Source organism: Cygnus olor, chromosome 2 (assembly GCF_009769625.2).
Source record: "Cygnus olor isolate bCygOlo1 chromosome 2, bCygOlo1.pri.v2, whole genome shotgun sequence".
In the NCBI taxonomy this organism is placed as follows: Eukaryota; Metazoa; Chordata; class Aves; order Anseriformes; family Anatidae; genus Cygnus; species Cygnus olor.
The window spans coordinates 90,196,068-90,217,119 of record NC_049170.1 but is presented as its reverse complement, the minus strand read 5'-3'; the positions used below and the strand labels follow the sequence as shown (position 1 = coordinate 90,217,119).

Genomic DNA, 21,052 nt, shown 5'->3' with positions numbered 1-21,052 from the left:
TCAAGTGCCATGCCACTTCAGACCCTGAGGAGTCATCAGTCATGCTCGCAGGAGTGGAAGGAACAGCCTCCTTCCTTGAGATCAAGGAGGCAAACACAGAATACTCCTTCTGCTCAGCTAAGGATGATTGATGACCCCTTAGCAGCTGAAGTGTGTGACATTTGATTTCATTCACTGATAAGATTATGTCTATCCAAACACCTTCTAGTTAATGTTTCCAGGGCCCCTACAGCTGTTCATTGTAACATTTTATACAAAGCTCAGCTGTTCAATGATTAATGATTTTTTGTTTTAAACAATAGAAGAAAATTCTGTAAAAGAATTTTGCAACAGCATTGTCTGATATTCTGATCGCAGCACAAAAGGGGAATCTAGGCTCCTCAAGGAAGACAGTGGGAGGTCTCCCACATTTGTCAGATGACACTTACTGGGAAATTCGTCCAAAAAGAAAACTGACTTTCTTCCTTAATACTTCAAAATATCATTTAAGGTCTGCTTTCCAGAAAAGCTAATGCATTGATTGATTAAAGATACTTTCCAGAATGTTAGGAAGCCATGCAGATTTACAAGATTACAGATTTTCACGTGGTTGAAATATGCTTTGTAGCTCTTTTTACATCATATTCTTATCCACCTTATTCATATTGTGAAATTATGCAATCAGCATAAATTGAAGCTATGCTTTGCAACTGCAAGGCACTTTTTTTTTTTTATAGTTTCTAAGACATGCTTACTTTACATGAAGTCTACTCATATCAGAGGTCTTGTAAAATAAACCTTTTTAGTATCAAGTAAATGGCATAGCACTGTTTACACCTATTATAGTGCTCAAACCCAATTTTTCTGTTTTTAAGATTGATAAAGATTGAATTAAATGTTTTAAGCAGTTGTATTTTTATCACTTTTAAAATATCACTATCAGGTAACACAATGTTTGCAGATTCTGATTTTTTAAGTGCCATGTTTCACTGTATTCTGTTCCTGTATGCCTTTGGGTCTTTTGACAGAATCACTAAGGTTGGAAAAGACCACCACGATCATCTGGTCCAATCATCACCCTACCACCAATGTCAGCCACTAAACCATGTCCCTAAGCACCACATCCAACCTTTCCTTAAACACCCCCAGGGATGGTGACTCCACCACCTCCCTGGGCAACACTTTCCAATGCCTGACTGCTCTTTCTGAGAAGAAATGTCTCCTCATTTCCAACCTGAATCTCCCCCGGCACAACTTGAGGCCATTCCCTCTTGTCCTATCGCTAGTTACCTGTGAGAAGAGGCTGACCCGCAGCTGCCCACGCCTTCCTTTCAGGTAGCTGTAGAGAGCAATAAGGTCTCCCCTGAGCCTTTTTAGCACTTTGCACAAAAATTCACAAGTCTCTAATGACCTCAAGAACCAATACTTAAGACACCACAGAAATCTTTCAGAAAAGACATTAAGAGAGAGTTAAACTGCAGTCCAACAGATTGTCAATTATATCTGTATGGGTATATGCACATGTGTATATACACATACACAGTTATTTTAAGGTCAAGTGCTTCCACAGTACAAATATTACTTTCCTTGCTCCATCAGCTTTTTTTTTGTTGAAAAGAGTACTGGTAAATCCAAAGAATAATACTGTAGTACAGTCCAGCAAGAGATCATGGCAATGACTATATTAACCCTTCAGAGTGAATTACAACAATCAAATGACATTGCTGTTAAAGCAAAATGCTTCTTATATCCTTTATCATTTTGCCAGAAACAGCCCACCATAAGAAACCAAACAAATTCCATGTTCGTACTTGCCAAATGAATCTTTCATTTAAAATCTGAAACAAAGACACTACTTTTGCCAAACATTGCTAAGCTTCGCTGAAGCCTTGCGTGAAAAACCAAGAGCTCTGACTATTTGGAATTTGTATTTGATGTAAAACTTGGTCTGGTTCCCACTTAATGCAAATAAGCGGCTGCACACTACCTTGAAGCTCTTTAAATTAAAAAATGATACTGACACAGAACTGTGCCAAATTAACTCAGCTCTAATGAAATTATTATAAAAACATGGTGTTACGAACAGTCTTGGCACTTAAAGACATAATGAAGTCTCCATAACTTTCTGAAAGTTGTTAAAATAAAGACTAGTTTTGAAGTCAACATTTTATTTCTGCAACAACATAATGCTGAAAAATTTAATACACTAAATACAATGAGATACAAAATCAAACAGATGCTTATTTTGAAAAAATAGATTTCTAATGGTAATTTCATTTAATGTCATAGATGAAAAGAGAAATTGGGTATGACCACTTGGACAATAATGTTTGGTCTGTAATTTTTTGTTAACTTGTAATTTTCTTCACTAAAAAATAGCTTATTTTTTTAAAACATACAAAAGTTATCTTATTCTCTCTCATGGTTCATTCTGAGATAAACCAAAATCATGCTTGAATGGTGCCTTTAGCAGTGCTGCTAACTATTAATGACAGCAAAGCTGACAGGTAAAATGAAGCTTACATCATGCAGCATTTCATTTTCCAGCACTAAGTACACCACCTCAAATACTTGAGCATACGGGATGAATACTCTGCAGCTTGAGGAAGATTTCTCCTCCTTTCTTCACTAACGAGAACCTGTAGTCTGAGAGTATACAAAGATCTTCAAAGTGTGCCTTCATTCGATGAATGGCCACAGCTCTACTAGAAGTAGCTACTTAATGTGCTAACAGATAATTCCCAACTTCCTTTCTGTATCACACACATTAGGAAGCAGGGAGGTCAAATTATTCAAGGAGAGTTATGTTTTGAAACTGTAAGACAGACAACCTGAAAACTAAATTCACTCCTGGTGCATTTCCAATGATCTAGATTTGAACTGAATTCTTTAATACTAGGCAGGCAATGCATCTCAAACAGAAAGTCTGATCATCTATTTGTAATAACTAAAATGTTGAGAGAGTAATGCTGACTTGCCAGGAATTAAATTAAAAGCCAGGAAACATGAGTATAACATCAGTTACCTATGCAACTTTTATGATTAGATTATGATAAAGTCTTCAAATGCACCACCACAGTTCTACTATCCCCGTCTCCCGCAGAACCACAGTTCATTCACAGACACAGTGTTTATGTGCCTCTTTTTTCAGTTTCCTCTTATTACTCTTCAACCCACTGCAACTAAATTTACTAGATGGATAAATATTTACAACATCTCCATGAAAACAGCTGACAAGCTGGAAGACATATCTTACTGGTGGGTCCACTGAGAGCACTGCACGCTAGGTACTCAGAAATACATACTAAACTTCAAAGAACCTACATGGAAGAGAAAACATCCAAACTGGGAAACCTTTTGATGGGAGGTGTGAGAGATGATGCATGGATGGGAAGAAAGAGGCTTAGCACTCACAGTTAAGTGTGTCTGAATGCTCAGATTAATGTAAGAAATATTTGTATTTCTATCAATTTACGTATTTCTCCAAAGATGAACCAAAAGAAAAGCAGCCAAAGAAGACTCTTGAAAAGCTGCCTGACTTCCTCTAAGCAAACAGTCCACCTACTTGGCAGTCTCACAGGCAAAACCAATTTGCATTATCACAATTCTTAAACAGCCTTTCCCTAGGAATGCCTTGAAGAGACAATGTTTTTCCCAATCAGTTGACTACAAGATGATCAGACCTGTTTGGGAACTGGAATTCCTTTCCTTTCCAAAAGTTTCAAAATTCAAAAGCTTTGTTCTGACCCAGAAAAACAAATGATTTCAACTACAAAGTTCTCTGTGAAATGAACCACCCTTTATCAGCTATTCCTGTACTCAGAAAAATCTTCATCCTGGCATTTGCTAAATTCTGAATGCTTTACCTTGAAATTTTTAAAAAATAAATTGCGTATTTTGGAAAACTGCAATTCTGCAGCCTTAGAATTCTGAAATGTTATTCTCCCTGGAATAAATGTTTATTTAAAACAAAATAAAAATTGCTAAACTAACAGCTTGAAACCCTTGCAGCTATTTCACAGACTTGCACCTACCATTGCACCAAATAACATATGGAAGGTTGTCATCCTCCATATGGATCCATTAGTAAAGGAGGACAGGTGTTGTTTTTTTTTTATTGATTTCATTTATATTTACTGATCAAGACAGAATGTGTCATCCTGAATCCCATTTTAGAATCACATCTGAAGTATGCTCTGGTTTTCACCTATTTTTTCTTTTCCTGACTTGTTCCCTCCAACAATGGTTTCCTTTTGGCCCTGTATCTTTTCCAAGGTGATTTCCCTAGCCCAGAAAACCAATCTGAAATCTGAGCTTTTTATCCAGTTCGTTTCCATATCACTCACACCACTTATCTATCACATTAGCTCCTTCTCTGCAGGACCCAAACAATCCTGCTGCTTCCAGGTCTCCTCCAAAATGAACACACATTCAAATCCATGCCTTTCCTTAAACTTAAATTGATTGGTCACAACTAACACCCTTCAGCTCCACAAAGAATCCTCAGGGCTAACCCATAAATAAGTAATTCTAACCTAAATCTAAGTTCTATCATCTTCAGAGCTTTACCACTACATTTTGGTTCCTCATCAGATATGTCCAGTGTTTCTTGCATCCTTTTCTCAGGTTTTGGCATGGCTTCAACCTAGTGTATCTGTCAACAATATGTCTGTAGATGGAAATTAGCCCAACAGTGAGCCACCACACCAGTTTAGTTTCCTAGCTCCTCTTTTCACATCCCTACCCACCTCTGCCCCTCTTCCACTCTTCCCAATGCAAAACTATGCCATTGTCCAAATGAGCAGTGTAAGTTTCCACGCAAGAGTTCAAATTTTCTTCTCTCTTCTGTCAGGTTCCAACCACTAAGTCTGCCGTTACTTTGCATCTGGTCCTGCCTTTTGACAGACTGAAGGAACAGGAATGAAGAACACAAAGAAAAAAGGCCCTAAGAAGCAATCAGATAATCACACATTACAAATGAAGTCCTAAAATTCTCCCTTTTACCAGAAACCGTAAGTTATTCCCCATGAGAGAGAGAGAGAGAAATTGAAGTCATATTCAAATTGCAGAATGGAGAGCCAGCATTTGCTCACCTGGAATATTTGTTTCAATGAGAAAAGTGCCCGTCTCAGCTCCCGTCCATTGGAGTTGTAAAGTTTTTCTGGAAAAAAAGAAAGACAACAGAAGGAAGTTCAATATTAACCAAACTGACAACACCGAAAAGAAAATAGTAGTACAGATTTCAGAAGAGTTGATGGCTAGTGCTCCAGTGTTCCATTAGGTAGAGTTCTGTCAAATTAAGCAACATTCTTTTTTTTTTTTAAATATATATTTAGATAGATAGATGTATCTATCTATCTATATATAGTATTCACTCATCAAAACCACAAGTAACTGGGTTTAGTTGTCCATAACTTCAGATGGCATCTCCCAGGAACTAGATCAGCAAGAAACTATGCTGTAAGGAGTTTTCAAAAATGCCTAGAAATAATCAAATTCTTGCATTTAGGCAAACTTAGGGTTTATTGAAATACTAGATTAGTATCAAAACATAACTCAGAGCAGTCTTTGCTTTTGTTATCAAAACTAGAGCCACTGAATCCCATCCTTGACTGCCTTCCTTCTAGACATTCTTTTCTTGTGTTCTCATCTTTCTATTGTTAATTCCATTCTACAATGGCAATGAACGTTAATACCAGAAATAGACGGACAGTCTGTTCTAAGCATAATTCAAAACAGTGTTTTATTCTCATGAAAACTGATCTTGATCTTTTTTCTAAATGAAGCAGAAGTCTTCTTTACATCATCCAGTACTGAAATATATCTGCCTTCATTTATTCCCCTATTAGTGCATGCTCATAGAAATAATTTTAAGTAGACAAAAGGAACTCCGTTGCTATCATTCTGTATCCTAACACAACATCTGTGCCTTTGGAAGAACTCTTGTATCATATGCCTCAAGTTCATTGCTGTGTGTTTGGAATTGTTTTGTAACTCGATGGATGGATGGAGAAGAACATACGGCTCTTCGAGTCTTTCTAGCCTACTACACAGGCAACAGCCTTTATAGAATCTCCTTTATACAATCTTAAATTTCACCATGTTGAATTTTATTACACAGATGCAATCTGAGGTCAATTACAAACAAAAACCTAATCTTTGTGGCCACCTGCTGTGACACACTTCTCTTGACTCACAGACCATCTGACAAGGACCTGCTCTGCAATAGGCAGTAGCAGTGGACTTGGCAGGTCGTGAGATCAATGTGGGCATGCCTGTGGAGTGGGAATATTCATATGAGAAGATAAAATTTTAAAATCTGTGTTTTCTCTCTTGCTTTCCCATGTCTATTTCTCTTTTAATCACTAATTTACACTACAAAATAAAATTAAATTCTCTCACTCAGGAAGTTACAAAAAAAAGAAGCCCAGCATTCAAGGGTTTAATGCATTTATAACTCAGTAATCATTTTCAACTTTAATTAAAGAAGGCAGATTTTAATTTTAGAAAAACATTCCTCATTCCCAACAGTCATCTTCAACCAAGAAGAAAAGTGAAATAAAACTTCAGCAGAGCTTACACTTTTGTTTGGTAAACTTTGAAAGTAGTTTTGTTCATCCCTAATTGCCTTTGATTTCAAAGGCAAAACGTGTAGAATTGGCAAAACTATTGTTGTTGTAAGTTGTCTCCTTCCTTGCACTGTTTATAGATTCCTGACAAAACATTGGAGGAATGGATTTCACTTGAAGCCATAAATTTAGAGGCATACTTTAATTACTCTAGCTTAAAAACACACAGGCATGTGAAACTACACTTCTTGGCAGGATAAAGAGTAATTTTGTCAGAAAAGATTAAAGAATAATAAAGGCCTTTTAAAGACCTGCTCTGTCAACTTTACATGCCATATAACACAAAATATTCCTCTTTGAAAGATACCTCCATCTGGCATTTGTTATTACTAATTCCCCTCTATTCATAATTCAGCATCATTACGAGCTGAGTCTCTCCAAACAAGGCAGCACATTATCATCTTAATTAAGAGAGGCACCATTTCTTAAAGTGCTGGCAACTTTGTACATAAATATCAACTTTCTAACAAATGCCATCTGTGTTTTTTTTGTTGTTGTTTTTTGTTTTAAAAAGAACAATCATCATCCCAGCCTGCGGTAAAGTACTAACGAACCATTGTTATGATCCTATAACACCAGTTGCTTTCATTGGTGCATGCAGATTTTTGGTACATCTCAGAGGAACAATGCCAAACATTTTTTCTGTTGGTCTTTTCACAGACTATAACATCATCCTTGGCAATTGCCACAAACAATGCTATCCCTCCTACGCAGCAAAGACGACAAATTACGGAATGTAGTCCATAATAGGGCCTATCATTAGAGCTGAAGGATCAATACCTACTAGAAGCATCACATTTTGTAACAGCAGTGGCAAAAAGACAGCAGCGCATAGCCCAGACACTTGAGCTGGTCTGACACACATTTTGAGGAGCAACAGTGTAGGTAAGTTGTCTCATTTCAAACATTACAGGGGCACAGCTATCTACACAGAGACAACAAATGTACACAGTTCCCTCCTCACGTTGAGCTCATCTTGTTGAATCAGCTCAGAAACTCAAGTTTCTCACCATTTCACCCGATATTCTTACTCTAGGGCAGTACGAATGACTTCTGATACTGCTGGTGGCCACCAGAAACATTCACAGAGCGTGGCCCAAGGAGGTAAGCGAAACAGTTGCCCCTCTGAGCTATGCTCCGTGAGAAGATGATTTGGTTTAGAGAACTCCAGTCCAGGGTGAACCTTGGCCTGGGCAGGAAAGCCCAAGTAAGAAAGTCTGTCATGGGCTGCTTTCTACAAGCTTTATTCTGTTTCTGTGTGCTGTATATCAGAAAACCCTAAGTGCATTCACCAGATGAAAGCTCCAGGGCACTTGGTAAAAAGCTTTTGGGCCTTAAGGGATTCCCATTTGCCAACAGTGACCTAACACCACAGGGGCCTCCAGCCTGGTACCAAAAGGCCCAGACTGGAACCAAAGCTATGAAAACACATGAGCAGAATACGAAAGGCAAAAATAAACAGTAGGGCCTCTTGCTGTGGTAGAAAAAAAATTAAAACAGAGATGGAAAGGCACATTTGCTTACAATGTTTTCACACTGAAGGTGATTCAGAAACCAGAGAAAGCAGATAGCAAATGTTTTTTAATGCTGGCTGTTTTACCTTAGAAATTTAAAGCATTGCTCTTTTTCAAGAGACTGAGAAGTAGCTTTCCACTTTAAAGTACAGAGGTGACCACAGATACATCCCTGACAGAGGCTTCTTGAACTGAAACAAATGGCTGTAAAGCAGGACTACACACTGCTGCTGTTAACAGAACCAAAAAGTGACCAAGGACAGCCCAGAAAACCCAACTGAGTTGTATAAATGTGTTGTATGCAAGCTTGAATACTTGTATCAGGCCTGCATTACACAGAAATTGAACCTCTGAACTTCAGGCAGGAATAAGTGCCGCTACACCTTTCCCTAAAACATAATGACCCTCTGGCCCTTTTGTAAAAACACACCCACAAAACAAAACATACCCACACCACAAAACCTCCTATCTTTACACAGCATAAGTATGGACTCAAAGATACTACACTCATACAATTCAAGATTGGAAAAGATAAGTTACATCAGTGAGTCTGGGGTATCTGACTGCATCTACCTAGCTATAAATGATCACTTTTCTGACAGTTATGTCACGATAAGCTGTGCTATTGCTTTTCTTTCTTGAACAGTCGTCAAGAAGAAAGGAAAGAGTGGCATCTACGTCTGTGAAAAAGGTTTAATTGCAGTTATCTAGATGATAGAAGTCTCCTGGTGATTTCCTCTGATGGTAGCTAACACTAGAGGGCACTGCTTATTTCTTTATTTTATGAAAGAAAAGGCACTCTGTCCCTCCATGGCAGCTTCCCACAGATCGAACAATACTGACTGTGATGCTAAAATTGGTACTGCATTAACCTTGAAAGCCTGCTTTTACTTGTAGCCTGCAGGACATCCTGAGAAACCAAAAAGCATCAGCACTGCCATCCTCAAACATTCAAAATCAGAGTCAACTCTTCTGAAACCACCTGACAGAAAAAGAAGTACTGGTATAAGCTTCGTTCTTATTTGCCTTTCTGTAACATGCAAGAGTCACATTTGTTAAATTATCCTTTGCACCCTATGGACAAGGTGTATTTTCTTGACAGACAATGACAGTCTTTGCTCACCACCTCTTTCCACAAGCAGGATGTTAAATATAACTGAGCTGGTGATATAAACACGTACACAAGAGGCAGCAAGCTAGAAGTACCTCTTTTTTTGCAATAACAGCACTTGGAGAACATGCTTTATGCTCTAAAAGAAAACCATTATTTATTACCCTAGCTTTTTATTTGTTTACTTTTACTTCTGTAAAAATAACTCTCCTAGAGAGGAAAGAAAAACAACACACGGTAGGTGAAAAAGGATTTCTCTAGACGAATTTCGTACAAACTTGATGCTGGATGTGAGACAGTGGAGTCTGCAATTAGCATCTTTTCAGAAAGCAAGAAAAGACTTTATAGATCTTTGTTTTATCAGATCACCGGTAGCTTTCAAAGGTGACTATATATTTTCAGAAATGACTGTCAGAGGCTCAAGTTTCATTGAGAATTCAACTTCTTTGACTACATGGGAAATGGGATTTTAAGAAAGTGGTATCTGGCCTTTAAATTATTGAAGAAAGTGGAAGAGAACTCAGTACTTTCATTGTGAAAATAACTGTTTTCAAACCACAATTAAAAATAAAAATAAAAACAAGAGAACTGGCTGAATATTGCCTGGTTCAGTCTCATGTGTTACACCTGACCTCTGACCGACAGGGTACCATTCTCCTCCCTTCCTCTTCCATCACACCCATTGAATTAGTCCCTGGGATATAGTAATTTATGTAGCATCAGCCTTTTGAGCTATTGGCAAAGGCTTGCAAACATCTGGCTGAGCACAAATGGGAGTTGCTCTGCTTCACTTGCTGCTGCCTGAATGACCTCCACATCTCCCATCTATGCCTCTTTTCTTTAAACGATAATTTCAAGACGAAGCTCCTTTCCTTACAAAAACATAAAAGGAAGATTAACTCTACGTTTGATTACATTAGCAGGGTACCTGGTGCAGATCTAATTAAAAGGCATTTTAAACACTTCCTGCCATTCATTGCTGAAGTCCTTGCATGGGACAGAAGCAGTAATATTCTCTGTCTTCCTCTAGCAAACTGGCTAGTGTTTAGAAACTCAAATCTCATTTTGCCTCCCTGAAACAATGAATAAAACACTTTTGTTTAAAGTGCTCACTAGAAGGAAGTAATAGTTTATCTCTTTTAGAATTTAAATCAACTGGGTAGTTTTCCACCAGCACTGATGTGGGGTGGGGCAGCAAGAGGCAAAAAGAAAAAACAAAATTGTTTAAAAAATAGAAAAACCTCTTTTCTGTAAATGCCAAGTACCACACCTCCAGATTTATTACTAAGTTACTACAACTTTAAATGGGTGTTACTCTATCTGAATGAATTTACACCAAAAAATTACAGAGAATTGGATTAAAAACTGAGTAGCAAAGCTAAAAGATAGGTATCCCATCCCAAAAGCTGGCTTCATGGAACAGCCTGACAGACCTCACCCCACTACTCAAGTGGACCCATGGCTACGTATAGGGCTATGGATCTATAAAATGACTGTATTTAAAAGTAATTAGTGCAGTGTGACATTCTTTCACTGTACGTCAAACAAATTCAAGCAATACCCTAAGAAAAGACCTGGTCCTATGCCAAGAAGAGTCTCTCTGTTGTTTTGTTTTTGTCCACAAAAGCTAGTAATAAATTTGCTGCCAAGACAATACATTCTCCTTTTACTCTTGGATCCCCTAGAAAATACACCGCAAGGGGATTCATTCATAGGCAGATTGCCCACTAATAAATTAACATAATTGGTCCTTCTGCTGAGATCACTTCGTTTCGCACATTACAAACCTTTGTGTTTTTTTTTTCTGAATCTGATCTTATTTTCTATGTACAAATAGATGGTTATGTATTCATGAGTGCTCAGTGTCACACAATCTCAAACTACATATTCTCCCACTAATCCAGGGACAAATGCCGAACACTTAGCAAGGAAAAAAAGAGTTTTCCCACAATAAAGTACGACCTGATGAAAAGCAACAGTCTGAGCACAACTCATGCTAAGCTTGGCAGCAGGACCATGAGCCCACCTTACCGTCAGCGCTGACCGAGCCCGAGGAATTTCCTTGCTGCCTCGTGAGGAATGCTGCCCAGCCTCACAAAGAGGACAAAATCCATTTCAGCTCGTTTTCATTTGGAGACAGCACAGCTGCTTAGCTAATTAGCTGGGACAGCCCCTCTCCTCAGCATGAGGTCCTCTGCCCCCACCCCAAGAGGGGGATCCTTTGTGGGGAGAGGATCCTGTTGCAAATGCATATGAGAAGAGCACGCTGTGAGCCTGCATCCTTGTTCCTTTTCTCTGTGAAGGGCCCACAGGTGGGGAGTGTGAGGAGAGAGTCACAAAACAGCCTCAGACATCCTGTCCTGCCCCATACCCTGAAGACAGAGGCTTAAAGAAGTGGGTGCCACAAGCCACTTGTGGAAAGAAGGCATCTGTAAATACAGGGCAGCCCATTGGCTTGGGAGAACCTCTGGGACCTCTTGGGAGAGCAGTGGGACCTCTGCTGGGAGTGACAGATACCCAGTACCACCAGGATGTCAGAGCAACTCTATACACTAACACTTCAGGGGTTTCCTACCTCTTAGGCATGCTTTCCTTCTGCTGCAAGAAGCCACTGGCAACAACCATCCATTGCATTTCCACAAGGGACAATAGGACAGACCTCATTTGGGGAGGAAGGCTTTCAGCTAATGTTTTTTGAATGTTTCTCTGAAGCACCAAAAGTACTACTTTCTATCACAAGTGAATTAACGTAGAGCTGTCAGCACAAGAAAGCTTACACACTTTGAATTCAGTGAGAAATGTATCCGCTCCTCTGGGTGCCAGTGTCCTCCAAACTAAGTGTACCTGGGTTCCTGCTCCTATATTACCAAGGGTTATGAAATGAAATTCAATCATCTGGGGAAAAAGGAGTAAACAAGGAGAAAACTCCAGAGGACCAAGGAAAAAAAAATGAGGACCCTGAGGATGAAGAACAGAGACATGAAACAACAGATAAACCTCTATCCAAAGTTTCTTTCACAAAGCTGTAAACCACTATTCCTCTGCTCTTGTAGCACCATCCACATAGAACTAGGAAGAATATTTATCACACTGTCCATACACACTACAACAACTGAACGCCAGTGATTTACACTAAAAGGAAAAGCTAAAACACATTGATAATTTACACAGTAAAGTGCAAGAGGCAACCTTAGTTTTCGTCTGGATCCTGCAGGTTACAGGTCTGGAGTCTGGTACTCTCCATAGCTGTATATTTTGTCATGCTAAGAATAAGAGAATATTAAAAACTGATGGTGTAAAGACTTCCTTTTGCTATTTTGATTTCTAACTTACTTAGCCTTTTAAGGACCTGCTTTCTCATAAATAACACAGAAGGAAATTCAAGCTGATGTGGGCTGAGAATGGGGTGAAGCTGGCTGACAGAAGCAGGCTACTGCATTTTCCCTTACTTTCCACTACTATTTTCCCCAGTCAGTTCTGCAGAAAGCTGTCTCGGTTGTCTCCTACTGGTGCTGTGGAAAACAAGGACAAAGGCAGTAAAAAAGCCCAACAGCAGTAGAGCATAACAGCAGGTTATACATTTAAATTACGAAGTAAAAAAAAAAAAAAATCAGAATGGAAGAGTAAAACCCAGTGTCAACACACTAACTGCACAAAAAACAGTGGGAGGAAAAAAGAAATCAGGCTTCATAAATTAGTTGCCTCTGGAGAGGTAAAGAAAATACAGGGGCTGTTCATTGAAAAAAAAAAAAATCTTTTATAGAACTGGCTTTCCTGGACCAGCTGGAGAGTTCTCAGAAATCATTGCCAGGCCAAAGCCACAAAAAGCATCTGCCCTTCTTTACAAGCTGAAGGCTATGAACAAGCAGGGACAGAAAGGCATCTTTCACTGATCATTTGAATTCACCACAGCTTTTCTTTCCACTCCCAAACTACACCTCCCACATTTATCCTTTCTGATTTTGCCAGCTAGAATATCAAATTCCCTCGAGTTGTACTTTGCATCCAGTCTGATGCCTACTGACACATTTTGAGCACGGGGGATAGATGGTTCTTCAGAGCAGTGGCAGTGAAGCACACTGTGCAGGTCTGTGAACCAAGTACTGAGCTAGCAGAGGCTGCTCAAGCAGGTCTTCCTTCCTTCTGTGACATAAAAAGCAGCACTAGAAAGGCTTATTCGAAAGTTACAGCCTTGCCAACATATTAACAAAATAAAGATCCTCTGCCTGTTCAGCATATTCATTCCAGCTATGGAACAGGCACTGCAGCACATTTCTCTGCTATGATTTATTTAGATAGGTCCTCCTCACTTGAATGCAAAGGCACTAATATGCTCTTTAATTCTCAAGTGCAGGAAACAGCATTGCAGTTTGATAACTTCAAAGGAGGGCACTTCCATACGTCCAAAAAAATGCTGTGGCTGCTCTTTTGTAAGAGTCAAAGGGTTGCAGAAGGGAAAAGGCTAAGGAACGAGGTCAAATATTATAGCACCGTATTACAGAAAGTGGTGATGGCAGAGACTTAAGAGGTCATCTTGTTCATCCCCCTACTAATGCAGAATTGGTCCCTAGAGAGTAATACAGTAGAGGAAAGTAGTTGTTATACTAAAATATAGGTTACATAATTCAAGTGAATGGAGACAGGGAAAACTGCTAGCAAGGAAAATAATATAGAAGAACGTACTGTTTTCTTTAGAGATTACTGTAACCATTCTGATGCTAAAAAATAATTATAGAAGAACGTGAGTTGTGACGAATCTTCAATCTCTGTTTCAGTTTACAGCTAGGTCTCTGAATTGCTGAACTGTATGCCTATGCTCGAGCAAGCGTATCAGTGCCTCCTGGATTACGAGCATTTAATAACACGATGCTAGTCATTATCTGAGTTTCCTGGTTTATTCCATTTTAAATATGCTGTGCCAGCATGTTGCCCTGCATATTCAGCAAGTATTAGTAGGCAAACAGCAACAAGCAAATTATAGCAACCAACCAATCAAAAAAAAGGCCAAAAAAATTTAGGTACACACCTGCTATGCCTAGAATTATGACTGTCTTATCTGTGCTGACAGCTTGGCAAAAGGCAAAAACATCTGAGCGCAAAGAGAACACAGACGGTGCCAAGAACGTGAATGAGCTCCTGAGCTTCAAGTTTAGACCAAGTTTTATTGTTGCATAAGACATGCCAAAATAGGTCAAAGGATATCTGCAGGACTAGCGTGTTCAGTGACACCAGACCATCCTCAGGAAGTGCATCAGGGTTTACCAGCCTAGACATCTCTGAGGATGCAGCCTCTTAAATAACTGCAGGCATTTGACCCCCAGCAGAGGTTGCTTGAAAATTTAGGCAGCAGGTATGGACCAGATGAGTATCTGACAGTAAGACAAGCAGGCAAAAGAGACAGCATCAGCAGGGAGCAATGATAAAAATCCAATAAAGCCGCTGCTTCTCAAAACACTGCTAGCAGTTGCAATGGTATCATGCATACTTAATTAAATACCTGAGTCTGCATTACCAATGCTCACAGACTTCCCAGTCTTTCTGCCAGTTGTTGAACATTTTTAACTGGCCAAACTTAGGCTTTACCTATTTTGAGTACGGAGGAGAAGAGCATTTCAACCAACCAAGACTTTGTTTTGCTACGTATTACACAGCCATACAGCCAAGAACAGTCCCGTAAGCAAGTCTCACAATTCCTAGCAGACACGATCTCAGAAAAAAACATTAGGTTAGTGAAAAAGGCCTGCTTAAATAAGTTGACCAGTCTTTTTCCATGCATCTTGATGTGTTTTACAGTTCTTCTTAACAGCAGTAGGGCAATTTTGTCCTGGATCTCTCTGACCTGGTTGCCTGCAATACCCACCTCATTATGTAAAGTCATGGGGCATACTCAAGATACGCAGATCAAAATGAGAAAGAGAGAAGTTATGTGAAAGGCTGTATGAAAGCCCAAATCCTGGAAGAGGATGTATACATAAAGGATATAGTTAAATTAACAGAAATTAAGTTAACATAAGCTGACTTGTAACAGAAAAAGGAATGAAGAAGCCATCAGATGTGTGCAGAGGGTAGCACAAATACTTCAAGTAGATGTCAAAATAGTTCAAGGTCAGCAAGTTTCCCATTGCTCTGGCATTGCTAGGACAGATGAAAAATGCACCATTTTGACAACTGAAAGGACAAGAAAGCCCGTAGAATAAACTGGAATGGAATGGGTAAGATTTTAGAAATAAGCAGAAGGGGGCCTCCAGTTAAATCCGTGCCAATGTGGGAATCTCACCTGACGTGGATGCCTGGCAGCTGGCCCATCGCGGTTGCATCCGCCGCACAGTGCCTTGCAGCCTGAGAGCAGAGGCATCCCAGGAACGTGGCACAGGCACTGCAATAAGCTTAGCATGCCAGCAGGCGAGGTAACACCATGTGGGAGCTGACAGTCCCGAGCTACACACACCAGACCTGGCAGCCCTGCGAGGCATCACTGCACTTGCTCTGTTACTCCTATGCAGATTGGTTTTCCCTCGGGTGATTTTTTTTCTTTTTTTTTTTTTTTAATTACTACTGATTGCTGTGAATGCAAAGGCTTCTCTGGCAGCAGGGAAACACACCTTTATATTCTCTAATGGACTGCAGACTGCAAAGATAAAAAAAACAGTGAAAGGATTTCAGCCCTTCACATGCTTATAAATATGAGGTAAAACCAGGGTACTGTTCCTCTTCCCATGTACCACAATTGTGATGAAGGGAGGAGCCCAAAGCCACACACATTTAAAAAAAAGTAAATTAGTGATAAATGACCATGTTCATCAAGTGAGAGCTTCACTTTTGGAGTTCCTCCCCAATTTTCACAGGTGAAAAATACCACACGTGTTCCAGGAACAACATGTGTAGCACTGCCAGTCTCCACAACAGCATGGTTGGATGTAAGTGTGAAGGAAAGTATCTGAGCAGCCACTTCACCTCCACTGACAAATATAACAAATAAAAAACCTCTATGCTAAATGCTTCTCTCAGTTGCATTTGGAAATCGACGAATTTTACATGAGCCCTGCAGATCCTACACATGAGCACAGAGAGGCTTACATACCAGACAGGTTTCTGTTTAACCTCCTGTAAAGAAAATTATTTCACCTCCTGTTGCCCACCCACTCCTCCCCCCAAAAGGAGATAAAACAAAGACTGGAGGTTGTCTTTTAAGCTGCACACTCCTGAAACCACAATACTATAACATGAAGCCGAGAGCTCCAGAAGGTCAGTTCTGGAGCATTGTTTTTGGATTATGGGACCTCTTTCCATCTGCTGTCCTGACAGAGCCTGCTCTCCTGTGACTCCTGTCAATATAGGGATGCATATCTAAGTGTTCATCTGCCACTCACAGAGGACAGGGCAGACATGCTACTTCAGGAATGACAGCGCACCACATATTTGCATCCTGCATCCCTGGGTCTATATAGCAAGAATGGTGCCTCTTGCTGTCCACTGGGCCCAGACATCTGGAGTTTCAACCTCTGCAGCAGCAAGATTCTCACATGGCAAGGCAGAGGACAAACGGCTCCTGCTACCAAGGGCTGGACAAGCAACGCTCAGATCCTGTCCCCAAACCTGCTGAGCTGCCACCATGCTGGCTACTGAAATTCCAAACCCTTTAGATCAAGGATTGAAGTTCAGAAAAGAACGAGCAGCGAAAATGGCTTGAGAAACCATATCAAAACATGACTGAAAAATACCAGAACGCAGCTTTGGAATGAAGTCAACTTTACTTCCAAATTCTTGTTTTCCTCATCAACTATGTTCTTACTTCCTCAGCAGACTACAAACCGTACATCTCTTTGCAAGCAAAATGAAGAGAGACACTTCAATATATTCGTAAATTTAGATTGACAGAAAGTTGTTTTTTTTTTTTGCTTGTCTGGTAACACGTGGGACATGGGTTTCACAAAGGAACTGGCAATATCTTTTATTATTTCTTTGTCCAGTTCAAGCATTGGATCATTCTTATAGGCCAAAGATGGTAAAAGGAAAATGTAATGTAATTAAAATCCTTACCTTTAAATTTACATACTATGAGCTTTAAGACACATAGATGGCAATTTACTCAGCTAGTGCATGTTACTTAAAAGGATCCAACTTCCCCTACCGCAGCAGCGATATAATGTCAAACTCATCTACAACCTGATGTACATACATATATACATATTTTTTCTGCACCATGACAGTTTGGAAGAAGATTTCTTAAAACAAACAAACCCAAAAAAAAACCCACCAGCTCTATCAACAGGTTTGTCTTTCTGAAATAAAAACCTCCTAATGCTTCCCCAGGCCATGCTTCCCCTAAGGGGAAGCAGCTCTCTCCACCTCATGAAGGTGACAGACCCTGCAGCACTCCTAGCTTCACTTCAACTAATTTTCTGGTGAGGTTTCACCCCACATCAACAATTTTCCTAATAAATATAATTTAAAAGAAAAGTCACTCCAGCTATTGCTTTCCTTCCCATATGGTTTGGTTCTGTGCTGGTCCAGGCAGGTTTTCACATAGGCACAAAATACACTGCTCACCCCTTAACAGCTGAACAACCCAAACAATCTTTTTCAGCACCAGCAAACCTCTACTCCTGTACTTGTTAAAAACAGTAATAATAATAAAAAGCTATTTCTGAAGCATTTTAGAAGAATTTTTCTTTTACCCTCCACAGAGAAAGCACTATCCTCAGAGGGCTCTTCAAAACCATCTATCATCCATTTATATTTTCAAACATTCCTGAAGTGCAATCTCTGTTTACCATACCATGCTGCACTTGGCCTGAACTTGTTTAACACATGTTAGCATTATTTATCTGAAGTCATTTATCACAGTTGTAAAAGATCTGACATATGATGGAGGTTTTCCAGCATATATCATGCCTCTCACTTAACTCAACCACTGATTATTTCCACCTCAAAGTAATTTGACCAAAGCCACACGAAAGCATTCATCCACACTACATTTTTCTCTGTTCATTATTAATTTAGTCACTGGCTGTAAAAAGTCCTAGCTCTACTTACCTAATTAATCAGGGGAATATCAGCTATGTATACACACATGCTAAATATATTCAGACACCACATATACACTCATTAGTTGTATACAATATTATATATATTCAAATATATATTTATATTTTTATATATTCTTTATACATATTATAAACATATAAAGGTAATGGTTTCCCTTTAGGAGGCTCCATGTGGTAAGAAAAAGCAGCTTGATTGCCATGGGGATTGGAAATTTTGATTTGTAATATAAATATAATTACCTGCTGTGCAAAGCATTTGTTTGCTCAAAATGTAAGGTCCCTCAGTGCTGCTTCCTCACGTTTTGTCACACCTACGGCAAACACGAGTATTGCAGTGGCCCTCAAGGTGACAGCACTGGTTCTTCTGCTCTGCTCACAGTGATAGTAAAGTCCCCACAGCCTGAGCCCAAATACACATGTAGTCCATTCACTTCTGGTTCCATCTCCCTTTAAACCCATTTTCAGCACTGGCTTTGGCACAGCTCAACTTCAATCCCTTCAGCTGCTGAACAGACCTAACAAGCAGCACCTGACCTGTGCAGATGTTTCCAGTTTTAAGGCCATTAGAAACTTTACGGGCCTTTTCTCAAGTCTTTCTCTCAGCAATGGGATTTCTAATGGAAATTTAAAACTAATTTAATAGTTCAATAAAATACTGCACTTTTTCCTCCTCTTAAACTTCCCATTTGTCATAGCAAATACTTGCTGATCTGCATTTCAGAGCCTCAAAAACACCAGACAAAACCAGAACTGATGTAAGGCTGACCGATTAGATGCTTGACTCCAAAGCTTTCCAGCTTTACCCCCACCACTTCTTTAAAGTATACGTGCACACATACATCTATGCGCACACACATAGTTATACAGATCACCTATTTCCATTGGCTTCCAAAACAATCCCATATAGGATTATATTAGTAGCCTCAAAACACCAGTTGTAAGCAAGTTTGAAAACTACTATGAACTCTTCAGAACACTTTGTGTTTTCCTTTTTCCACTTTACTATCTTTCTCAGCTACAGCTCCATCATTTCCAATTACCAAAATGTGGTACATCACAAATATGATGATTACGACTGGCTGTAAAGTCTGTCAAGAAAAAGACATACAGGCACTGATACTGATGCAGAAATTATTCATGCATCAGTGTGTTGCTCAATCTTTCTTCAAGGAGTTCTAAGTCAAGTGATTCAACTGCTCTTGCATTACTCACCTACGACAACACTCTCTTCCACCCCTTCTGTCCGCTGGTAACTGGTAAGTAATATTTCTTGGGAGGCAACGAACGACATAAAGACAGCAACTCACTGTGAAGCAAAAGGCAGTCACCCAGTGCAGAGCTGCTAAGACATGAATAATTCTCAGTTTCCTGGCGTAGGCTAAAATCTTACAGCTATGGGCGGCAATGCATTACAGTAGTGGGAGCAGATCTTGTTGCAAGAGATACTTCATTTCTAAAATAGGTCGCTGTTCTAACTAAAGCTTGAGAATGCTCTTTTGGGCCAGCTTGGGTGAGTTCCAGTGATCGCCCTAAACAACAGCTGAACAGAAATATTAACTTCGAAGTTGTTCTGAGGACAGTGAAATGTCTTGAGAGGATGAAAGGAAAGATAAACTTTGCACCCAGTTACATGAAAAAAAATGTTAGCCAGTCATTCCGTCTGTTGGATCAATACACAGACTTCCTATTCATGTTCACAAGTAATGAACCAACATCCCTCATGTACATGAAGATGCGGAAAGTTTTACTTTGACTGAGGATCCCTCCTGGCTAGGTCATGCAAATTCTGTCCCACATCACAGAAAGGGTATTTGTCTTAGTTACAAAACTAAATGATTCACTGCTAAGTATTAAGGTCATGAAACTACAGCTCCTATTTCAGCCACAGCATTACACAACTTTGGTTTCTTATCACAATCGTGTACAAGTGCAACCATTCTTAAACCACAAAACCACCTTAACAAAACACACAAGGAAGAGCTGGCACAATGAACACTGGACAATCACTCCGGGTTCACTTTTCACAAGCACTTGTGGATTTGTGTACCACTCGTGACTTCACCGAGGAAACACTGTGAAAGATTCAATATGACTTTTACATAAATTGTTTGCACAACAATGTGCATAAAGGTACTATTTCTGTTAGTGAACAGGCAATTTTCCTGTTTCCTATCAGCTCAGCTAAACCAAACATAAGAAAATAACTTTGCATATAAGTTAAAACAATCAACTGGTTGTCAAGTCTCCATCCTTGGAGGTATTCAGTACTATACCCTGCACAGCCTGCTCAAACTGACCCTGCTCTGAACAGGTGAGTTGGACTGGGACTGGACAACTACCAGGGGCCACCTCAATGGTTGTGTGAAGAGTCTTCAAAAAAATCTGCAGTTTCTTATCCACTTAGTGGAGCTGAATCATGTGCTTACTACAGCACCCACATTACACATGTTCAGTTACTTAATGCAAACCTTTGAAATCTGGAACATAAAATTCATAAATTCAGTTAGTATAAGCATCAAGTGAACTGAGAATGTATTTTGGAATTAGACCCTGCAACTGAAAAGTAAAAACTGTTTGGCTTTCAGTGGTTACTGAGCACAAGTAATGTATTTCCTTTTCATTTCTTGTCTCTTGCTGAAGGAAAATCTTTCATTGTTTCCCCCCTCTTTTTTTTTTTTTTTGGCATAGTTAACATTGCTCATTAATCATACTGACAAGTATATAACCATGCAACTAAAAGCAAGTGAACAGCTAGGATCTGCAAGAACATTA

The 21,052-nt window shown here is 39.6% G+C and overlaps 1 protein-coding gene across 12 annotated transcripts in view; it reads right to left on the bottom strand.

Moving 5' to 3' along the window:
• Positions 1-21,052, bottom strand: part of FHOD3 (formin homology 2 domain containing 3) — a 396,018-nt gene that overhangs the window by 210,242 nt on the left and 164,724 nt on the right. For 10 of the 12 annotated variants that reach the window (XM_040548937.1, XM_040548935.1, XM_040548932.1 and 7 more), the window contains exon 4: positions 5,073-5,140. In XM_040548937.1, coding sequence (XP_040404871.1) covers positions 5,073-5,140 — 68 coding nt within the window. Of the gene's footprint in view, positions 1-5,072; positions 5,141-11,264; positions 11,344-18,520; positions 18,761-21,052 lie in introns of those variants that run through there. The other 2 variants (XM_040548938.1, XM_040548943.1) reach the window with 2 other exon arrangements.